We start from the raw sequence: 10,944 nt of genomic DNA on the forward strand, positions 1-10,944 counted from the left end.
GAAAAAAAACAAACAAAGAGATATTTATTAATTATTTTTATTATTTACATTATTAATGAATTTAATGATATGTTATTTTTCTTTAATTTTAGATTCCATTAATGAATTAATATAGGAAAAACAAAACAAAGGGACCTATAATAATGAATATTATTTAATGATCATAAGGGCATATATGTAAATTCACAATTCAATTTAAACTCATATATTTTTTAAAAATGAAATTGAAATTTTATTATTTTTCTATTTAAATGTAAATTTCATCCACAAAGTGAAGGTTAAATTTTAAAAATGATGGTTAGATAATAGATATACTATTGTTTCATTTTTTTTTCAATTTATTTTAGAATCTATTTATTTTAAAATACATTAACATTAATTAATGAAAAAAATCAACCCGTGTTAGAGATATATTTCCATGATACCGTCTCACAGAAGACCTACTCAAAAATTGGATAATCATAAAATCTTAAACAAGAGTTTAAACATCATTTTTATTCATGAAGGTTAAATTTTCTTTTTCTTTAATTTTAGATTTCATTAATGAATTAATATATGAAGAAAAAAAACAAAGAGATAGATAATAATGAATATTATTTAAAGATCATAAGGGCATACATGTAAATTCACAATTCAATTCAAACTCATATATTTTTTAAAAATGAAATGTAAATTTTATTAATTTTCTATTTGAATGTAAATTTCACTCCAAAAGTGAAGGTTAAATTTAAAAAATGAAGGTTAAATTTTATTTTTTTAGATTCTATTAATGAATTAATATATGAAAAACAAGAAAACAAAAAGACATATATTAATGAATATTATTTAATGATAATAATAATAATAGATAATAGATATACTATATTTCATTTTTTTTAATTTATTTAAGAATCTATTTATTTTAAAATACATTAACATTAATTAATGAAAAAAAATCAACCCGTGTTAGAGATATATTTTCATTATACCGTCTCACAGAAGACATACTCAAAAATTGGATAACCATAAAATCTTAAACAAGAGTTTAAACTTCATTTTTATTCATGAAGGTTAAATTTTATTCTTCTTTAATTTTAGATTCAATTAATGAATTAATATATGAAAAAATAAAAACAAAGGATATATTGTAGGACCGAATGCTTACCGCTTTACCAAAAACTATAGCTAGTGGTAATGGTGCAACTCAAATCTTTTAAACTGCACAGCAGCACAAGCACCACAGTTCGATCGCTCTACCAAGCAGGAACAAATATTGCACCCAAAAATCTCCCTCTCAATAATTGCACTCCTTGCAATCAATAGGAATCGAAACCGTGACCTTGGCTCTGATACCAATTGTAGTACCGAGTGCTTATCGCTTTACCAAAAGCTATAGCTAGTGGTAATGGTGCAACTCAAATCTTTTAAACCGCACAGCAGCACAAGCACCACAATTCAATCGCTCTACCAAGCAGGGACAATTATTGCACCCAACACATATAATAATGAATATTATTTAAACCCTTAAAAAAATGAATATTATTTAATAATCACAAAAGCATACATATAAATTCACAATTCAATTCAAACTCATATATTTTTTAAAAATGAATTGAAAATTTTATTATTTTCCTATTTGAATGTAAATTTCACTCCAAAAAGTAAATGTTAAATTTAAAAAACGACGACCTTCACTTTTTGGGGTGAAATTTACATTCAAATAGAAAAAAAATAAAATTTCTATTTCATTTTTTAAAAATATATGAGACATATGAGTTTGAATTGTGAATTTACATATATGTCCTTNCAACTCGATACTCGTAAGCAGTGACGAAATCAAAGGCATTCGATTTTTTTTTTCTCGTACGATCGAACGTAATTTGTTAGCTGCTGTCGAGTATAATGTTGCCAGTGCTCCAACAGGTATCTTTAAGTTCATTTTTTGCTTTTTGTTTGATACTCTGTTTTTTCCTCAAATTCTTGAAAATCAGCTTACTCTTATGTCTTCTAATTTTTGTGCTGATTTTTTGCTGCTTTTGTATGATTTTGATGTGTTACGAATTCTTTTACTAAATAATTTTTGTTTATAACTTGCAGCGGCATGCTAGAGGTTCTTCCTCCGGTTTCGGATTCGACTTCGGATCAGCCGCCTCTCTTTTGCTGAGACTTGACTGGTAGCAAATCGAGTTTTCTTTCCACTGTCTTGACCGCTGGTCATTTTTATCACTGATCCTTGAGATATCATCAAAATAATTCAAGCAAGAGGTGTTTGTGCAACTTTTATAAAAGATTAAAGTCTAATATGTCAATTTAATTCACATTGGAGAAGTGTGCATTTTCGATATTTCCAAGGGAGGGTTTGGTACAAAAATCTCTCCCTTTATATGTGGCGTAAACTGATTATTTTGGAATTAAGGACCCCCTTTCTTCCCCGAAAAGAAAAAGATGGGAAAATAATTTCAAGTCATGTGGTTGGTCCCCCACTGTTATAGTTTAATCTAAACTCTTGAAAGGCATCTCTTCAAAATTCATGTGAGTATTGTTATTATAATCATTTCTTTTTTTGCTGAATTTTCTCGTGTTGGCATGATAAATGTTGTATAGTAGGATATGATCTATTGTCAGATGGCAATGAACTTATTAGTTAGTCAAGGCACTGGATGCTCCATCCCACTTACCTTTATCATTTCTCTTTTGTGGGTTCCATCATTAGAGCATAATGACCAAGTCATTGGAGAGAGCCAGTATTTGATTAAGTAAGTCGATGGCAATTTTGATGGACCGGCTCTGCTACCTGATGTAAGATATTATTTTGAGTTCTCTTTTTCTGAATGTAGTCCATTCCTTCCTCACATTGTTGTTTTTCATATAAGTAAATCTCAATGTGAGAGCACCGCAGTATCCGGCGAAGCAGAAATTTGCTAAGGAGTTGGTATCATATAGTCATTCTTTAATTTAAAAAAAATTATGTATCATTCAAGGGAGACTCTGCAGAAGCAGCTGGTATTCTTATAGCACGTCTCATGTTTACTTCATGAATCTAGGTGTTCTGATATTGATTGGTTTTAAATTGTATGAATATTTTTTGTCATACAGCTGCTGGATTTGATTATCTGGAAACTAGCCTTCATAAGTTTGAGGATGGACCATTCATCCCTGGTCAGTTCGGTCACGTAAGTGATTTTTCATCCCCAAGGTTCCCCTTTCGTATGAATATATTGAATTGAACCCCAAAAGAGGAAAAACACAAAAAAGAAAAAGCTTGGGCAACAACATTAATCATTAATACTTTTTTATTTACGAATAAAAGAGAAGCTTAGTGAACTCTTTAGAACTTAGAGAGAGTTTCAAAATTCTGAGTTGGTTTATGGATAATGGTTTTGAAAATTAATGTGAATGCTTGATTATGCGTAATATTTGTTAGAAAAAGTAGTGTGCACAAAAAGGTGATAAGAATTTCCTACAACGATATTTTACGATTAAAACTATATGTGTTTTTCTCAATTCTGGAACTATTTTCATGATTATGGATGAGTGGAAGCTGAACCGCTCTTTGATGACCTAATGTTTTTTCAGTGGTAAACTGTGTGACTAGTTAGTTTACCTTGTGCAGGAGAGCTTGGTTTTCGTCTGATTAATGTCAATCTGTGTACAGGTAGATGTTGTGTATGCTCCATTTGTAGAGAGGATTAAAGTCACTTTCCAAATAATATTTAAACATGATTTTATGGCCAGCAGGCCAAAGCTCGCAGCATGGATTGAGGTATTTAATTCATTTATTGTTTCTTCACATAGAAAGGTCTTAACGCGCGAAAACATGCATTGTTATCTTGAATCTGTTGATGCCTGGTGCCTCAGCAGTAAGGTGTTTTTGTGGTTATCTATCCGGTGGTTTGCACTTTGATTAGCAGTTGATTGAGAATAGCAAAACAGAGGCCATCTTCTTATATGCAGTGTTGTAATCTTTGTCCAGGCAATAAACAAGATTGATGCTTACGAGCCAACAAAGTGTGACCCCGAAAGACTCGTGAGTCGTGATATACATGGAAAAACGTTATTTGGTTTCTGTCTTAAACCCGCAAAAATTTAGTCTTTGCGTTTATCTTTTGTGATATTCACATGGATTGATGTACATTTTCATATGCAGGGTGAAGGTTAAATAAGTTGTGATGATATATACAGTGTGAAATCTATGAGATTTCATATTGTTCTGTTATGTCATTAGTTATCGGCCTTTGTTGTGTGTTATTTTATCTGATTCTGTTGGAAATTAAGGTTGCAATGGGTATGTCCTTATTCAAATGGCAAAAACTTGTGTGAGATGGTCTCACGAGTCGTATTTTGTGAGACGAGTCTCTTATTTGTTTCATCCGTGAAAAAGTATTACTTTTTATGCTATGAGTATTACTATTTATTGTGAATATCGGTAGGGATCACCCGTCTCACAGATAAAGATTCGTGAGACCGTCTCACAAGAGAACTACTCTATTCAAATATGTTGCAATATTCAAATTTACGACAATTTTTTATATTTCTTCTCTAGTTTACGAAGGAATTTAAATATCATAAATAGTTAATTTGCAATAACTTTTAAAATTTGCGCTGTCAAGCTCTGTTTTTTTTTTTATTGTATATTAATTTATATTTTAGTTAAGTTTAATACATGTATCAGATTTATTTTCTAAGATGTAATTTATGTAAATGGAAGTTATTCTTGACATTGTATTAAATGCACATTCGAAAACTGAATTTGCGAATGAAAATGTTTTATCTGTAATATCATTTTTTATTTATATATTTTTTAGTCTGGGTAATATCATAAATATTTATAAATTACTATCATGTATTTAGCTTCAGGCTGATTCTTTAATTGAAATTTAATTCAGTTAATATTTAATATATTAAGATATAAGCTCTGTAATTTTGTAAAAATGCCTTAGTTATATTTTTTCCTTAAGATTTGATAAATGTTGAAGTAATCCATTTCATCATGTTGCATATTTTTTAATTAATTTATAAAATATCATTAATATAACGATATGATATGGTGACTCAACTCTTCATCTTCCTAAAAGATATTTTTTTAATTAAATTTTCTATATTTTTATCCAAAAATATGCCAAGCCCCCACGTACACCTCTTGATGCATACCTTTTTTTCCGATTAAAAGGCCTAATTTTACACAATATCTGTATTCGGAGTCAATCAAGAAAGAAAGAACATATCAGATAAAATGAGCAAAATCTGCATATCCAGCTGTGTGGATAACGAAAGATCTCCAGTCAGAGCCACCTATGTCAACCTCTACAAGTGGCCGGAATCCGATGCCGAGTTCGTGCTCGGCGGCGCGCGGCTGCACAGTAGGGTGACGGACAGTATATCGTGCAGGCAAATGTACCTAAGAAGCTACACATTTTCAAGAGAAGAGAGACTGCTTGAAAAAACCCTGAAATGTCTCGGAAAGGTTAGGGAGATGGTGGCGTCGGAAAGGAAATTACGGTGGCGCGTAGTGACGATGCAGGTGAAGGACTTTTCTGCTGCTGCTCTACTGAAATGTCTCGGTAAGGTTAGGGAGATGGTGGCGGCCGAAAGGAAATTACGGTGGCGCGTAGTGACGATGGAGGTGAAGGAAATTTCTGCTGCTGCGTTTAGAGCCATATTCCGGCGTCTTCGGTCCTGCGCAACGCCTGTAGATGTGGAGAAACTCGACTTTTGAAAAGGTTTATTCATTTCTAATATGTTTCTGTATAAATTTAATACTCTGTCACGTCAATTTTCAATAATTATTATTAATAAAAGTTGGGACATTTGTGAATTTTAAGTGGTCAAATGTTTCTTTTCTTTATGTGCATTTTACGGCTGCTTTGCTTTGTATATATTCAGACTCCCATTTATTGCTGTCAAATTTGAAGATTTAACTGAAATTAGTAAGATTTATTTGTCTTTTAGGACACAAATTTTGGATCCGAATCAAAGTAAGTAAAATCCAAACATGAAACCGAAGAGATCCGGACCCAAAAGATTAATCCATCACGATTGTTGGTTGATACTAACGGGAAATTTCGGGTCCGATCCCAACGAGCGTCACTAGTTCAGACGTGGGTTTTAAGATTACCCTGAGTCTGAAATCAAGAATAAGACCGTTAGAAGAGGGCCAGGAGGGTGTCCTGGCGTAGCCCCTCCGACGCTCAAGTCAGAGACTGGGGATATATGGGGAGCAGCTAAGGATGCTGCTGAAAACAATATAGTGAATGAATCAACTGAATGCTTAAACCTGATATTTATAGAAGAATACCTGAGTCTTTGGTGGGCCTGTCTTCCATTTGAACTGGGGATGAGCCAGGAGTAGTGGGACCATCTATGGATATGATTGGTAAAACTGAGGAGAAATTTGAGGTCATCCACCAGTGGAAGTGGCTCAGCTAAATTACAATTGTTATAACAATAAACCTCTTAGGTCATAAAGTAGTTGGCCATTTTGGAATCACTCTTATTTTATCCCAAATTTTTTTTTTTAAAACGATGTCACATATCAATTTTGTGATATAAATATTTTACTTAAAACACTTCATTAAAAAATATTAATTTTATGGTAAATTTACAAACAAAATTAATTTTTCTCATGAATAAATGCTTTTTGTCAAGGTCCTTTTCACCATTCACTCGAACCATTTCCAGGTGTATCAATGACTAACTGAGTTTGACCTTGAGAAAGATATTTGATTCCTTTAATGCCACACGGGTGTTAATATTTGGATTTGCTTTATTTAAATAATTGTAAATTATTTTAAAAGTTGACGTGGCGATAACATATTATAATTATGAGGAAGCGTGTAAGGTATGGGGAGAGCACAAGAAACTACCTAAAAAAGAACAATTTAACATGGTAGGCGTATCATTTCGATTGGAGTACAAGAGATCAACTAAAGTAAGAGAGATCCACTTGGATTGAACGTTTTTCGTTTACTAAAAATTATAACCGATATGATGATGATGATGATGATGATGATGATGATGATGATGATATAATTTAAAATCTTTAAAGCATACATAAGCTCAAGCACTATAATTTAATTTATATGTCTGCATAGATAATATACACTGAACATTTGTCATTTTACTAAAGATTATAACGATTGGTAATTGTGTCATTCAAATCTTTTAAACCATATATCAGTTCAAACAACACGATTCAATCGCTGTCTCAAAATAAATAATTATTGTACATTGACAAATACTTTTCAATGAATATTTTATATGCACATAGTTTAATTATTGCAAGTTTTAGGACCACTAATGTTCCATATAGTTTAGATATTTTATTTCGTGTGCACGTTATTTTAGAAATAAAAATAAACTTATCTTAATTCGAAGGTATGTCAAATTGAATTTGAACATTACATACGTACGGTCGAGCATTTGCCAAGTGTTCGGGCTCGAATTATATTTTAAATTATTTTATATATTGTTTATTTTATATTTGTTTCCCTAAAAAAAAATATTATTAACTACTTTATTTTAAATAAATAATAATTAAATTTATACCTATACACTTCCAAAAACTCAAACCTCAATAACATCAAATTTGTCTTATGTATTCAATCGATATCATAATTAACATCTACTGAATTTTCCAAAAGTGGAGCTCAGAGATAAATGCTATCTCCCTATTCGTGATGTATCAACTAAACCAACAACATCCAGATTTCTTCAAGAAGCCTAATACTATTGCGAAATAATTGGTGGGCTTTGGCATTATATTTAAAAAAAAAATATTTATATGCAGAGATAACATTGTACAAACTTTCTGAATCAATAATAAAAAGATTGAAATTTGATCAGACATGGGTATGAAACTTGAGCAAAACTACAATCTTCACCCTTAGTTTACACATCCACCAAAAAATGTGTGAAGAACGCAGCAGGAAGTTCATCACATCACGGATATGTTTTATAACAATGGGTGTAAAGGTCATGAAACACGTCCCAAAAAAATCGATAGCTTCGTAACCAAGTTGACAAGGTAGAGCTACCACAGATCTACCTTCCTTACCCGCATCTAAATTTGCTTTGAAACTTATTCAAGCAAGACCATGCCAGATATGCATACTCTCAACGTAACGTGAATTAAGCACCTCAAATAATCACCAAGAAATGATGGCTAATGCATCCGAAAAACAGTTATATTCTACAGCTAGCAAAACGTATGTTACATTGTCATGGAAGAATATCTTCAGTCTTCAGGCTACGAGTGTATCAAGTAATAAGAGAGGAACAACAGCCATTATGAAAAAAGACCGCAAGAGTTATGATGACTTATCGTATCCGTTTCCGATGGTTAGATGACAACTAGATAACACACAAGATTTCTGCAGAAAAAGAGACAAACAGTGTCCCGATCCATTTTTGGAAATGTCGGCACAATCTTGATATCTACCAACTATATCCTAATTCATTTAACAAAGAAATTATCTAGAAGTTATCACATGAAAGACCATGCAGATAAAAGACTCGTAAACAAAGCAAAGATGTGAAGGACTAAACGGGCTGATAAAACATTTCCATAAAATGGCTCGGGACACTGTAAGATAAAAGGAAAAAAATTTCTCGGAGAATTTAAGTGAGAGAGGAACAGGTACACAGCTTAACTTCAAGAAAAATACATGTATATATTGACTAAATAGAGTCAAAATTTTCAAATGTGAGCCTGGTGTAAAAAGAAAAAAAAGAGTAACATTTGAAATCCCATACTCAAAGCTCGAATTCTTCATCCCGGAGAGCCAACTCCACTGCTTCTTCATCCTCGTCATCAAGTACAAAGTACTCATTCTTCTCCGCTGGCCTAAACATGTAAAAGATCACAGCATAAAATGCAAGACTGCCGATTTCCTCAGCTGCATTAGCCACCCACTGGTACTTGTAAGCGGCAATTGTCCGAAGTGCAAACACCACAATCCTCGTGAAATAAAGGTACCCGATAACTACAATGTAGAACTGCCTAAAAAGAGTCAATTTTGCTAGATTCCTTGCAGCCTTCCCATCAGTCTTAGACGTCTCCCTCAATGACCTAATGGACCATACTATCGGAAAAATAATTCCACAACAACAGATGATATCGACCAACAGGAAAACCTGATTCCAAGTAACCCAATCCTTAATGAAAGGGCCTGTCTCCCCGATGACAACGGAAGCTACATTTGCCAAAACTTGCAATGGGATCACAATCATCAACACTTTCTTCTCTCTATCCTGTAAGAAAGGCTTCAAGAACGACCACCCAGTACCAATCAAAATTATCACTGTAAACAACAAAACGACCCTAATAAACTGAAAAATGTAAAACAACACATCCCACCCATGCGGCGTTCCAGTAGCTTTCACATAATGCTTATCCTCCGCCGCAGCCAACAAATTCAACGCCTTCATAATCACTAATAATCCCATCAAGGCGTGAATCCGATGGACAACCTTCCTATTTTTCGACGATACAAAAATCCAGAACCCAAAAAACGCAAAATAAACAACTGAGAAACAAAAGTACAACGAGGGCAACTGAGTTAGCCCGGCTGATAAATAATCCTTCACGTGGCCGTCGAAATTATAAAGCTCCGTGCGCACCTCCATCGACACCGTAGAATCAGGAGCACAGTTTGCGAAGAAGAGCGAGTACTCATTCGGGGAAGTGATAGGATAAGAGCGCTCGAACGAGGAATGCGGCGTCGGAGACAGATCTCGAAAAGTGAAGAGGTGGGTAATGTATTTGGATTCAAGAACGCAGAAGGACGAGGTTTGTTGTAGTTCAATGAGGACTTGAATAAGAGATTCCTCAGTTAGGAGGAAGAATCCGAGGTGGGAGGGATCGGCGGACGCGCCGGGGGAATCGACGGAGACCGAGGACACCGAGATGTTGGCTTGACCGGTGTGGGTGAATCCGAATCGCTCGAAGAGAATCATGGGACGAGTATCGGAGGAAATCTTTAGGGTTTTAATCTCGGCGGCCATGGGCGGAAGGATGACAATGAGGGAGAATACGAGGAAGATGAAGGATAATTTCGTCATTTGGGTACGATGGAGACGGCTGAAGGCTACTGATGTTCGGAGGAAGGAGTTGAATGTTGCGTGCAAAGGGATTTTTATTCCGATAACGCCCCCAAGATCTGGATCGCCAGAAGGAAGCAATGTAAGCGACTTCCTACCAGAGGAGGCAAATTAACAGTATGTTTGGACAAGAAAAAAAAATGAATTTGGAATTGGATGGATTTAAAATTATATCAGTGTTTGATAAAAAAAAATTTAAATGTAATTTGAATTTTATTTTAATCATTAAAATTAATTTATTTTATATTAAAAAGATTTTGTATTACTCTTTTTAATATGATTTTTTTATTTACAATATTTATATGAATATTTCCATTTTTTAGTAAAAAAAATATTTTGAAACATATAAAAATATTTTTAATGAATACTTTTGTAAACAAATGCAAAAATTATAAAGTTTATCATTAAAAATAAATTATCAAATTTCGATAAAGTCAGTTTTTACTATTGAAACAACAAATTTTTAATAAAAGCATCTTATTTATAGAATTTTTAACATAAAAATATTTAAAATTGTCGAAATAATTTTCTCAAAAATATATAAGATATAAATGTTTGTGAATTGATCATGTGTATTTTGGATAAATGGTAAGTTATAAGATTTGATAAAAACATTTAAAATTTATAAGCAAGTTATAAAAATTTATTAGTAAAAAAACTTTTATTTTTTTTTTTCATGACCCAAAATCTATGAAATCCCATGAAATCTTACATATTTTACAAAGATTTCACATAGTTAAATCAAATCCAATCAAATTCCACCAAACACTTCATTTTGAAATTCCATCTTTAATTTCCAAACGTATTTTCAATTCCAAATCCAACAAATTTCCTTAAATTCCATGATTCCAAACACACTCTAAGGAT

At 32.8% G+C, this 10,944-nt stretch overlaps 1 protein-coding gene and 1 long non-coding RNA gene across 9 annotated transcripts; one reads left to right on the forward strand and one right to left on the reverse strand.

The window, feature by feature from the left end:
• Positions 1-1,782: 1,782 nt before the first annotated feature.
• Positions 1,783-5,168, forward strand: LOC140986282 (uncharacterized). 8 transcript variants are annotated; one of them, XR_012176926.1, is made up of 7 exons: positions 1,783-1,902; positions 2,077-2,153; positions 2,693-2,778; positions 2,879-2,982; positions 3,076-3,152; positions 3,635-3,742; positions 3,953-4,226. It is a non-coding gene; the product is annotated as an uncharacterized lncRNA (long non-coding RNA). The 8 variants fall into 8 exon arrangements; XR_012176920.1 differs by having other exon boundaries at positions 1,789-2,153; positions 3,953-4,223; XR_012176918.1 differs by lacking the exon at positions 1,783-1,902 and having other exon boundaries at positions 2,140-2,244; positions 2,336-2,778; positions 3,953-4,223.
• Positions 5,169-8,268: 3,100 nt separating this feature from the next.
• LOC140986298 (protein CANDIDATE G-PROTEIN COUPLED RECEPTOR 7-like) lies at positions 8,269-10,190 on the reverse strand. The gene has a single exon (XM_073454459.1). It carries the CDS (start codon positions 10,036-10,038, stop codon positions 8,731-8,733), a length of 1,308 nt encoding a protein of 435 aa, XP_073310560.1. The 5' UTR covers positions 10,039-10,190; the 3' UTR covers positions 8,269-8,730.
• Between the last annotated feature and the right edge of the window lie 754 nt (positions 10,191-10,944).

This window comes from Primulina huaijiensis, chromosome 1 (assembly GCF_012295235.1).
Source record: "Primulina huaijiensis isolate GDHJ02 chromosome 1, ASM1229523v2, whole genome shotgun sequence".
NCBI classification, from domain to species: domain Eukaryota; kingdom Viridiplantae; phylum Streptophyta; class Magnoliopsida; order Lamiales; family Gesneriaceae; genus Primulina; species Primulina huaijiensis.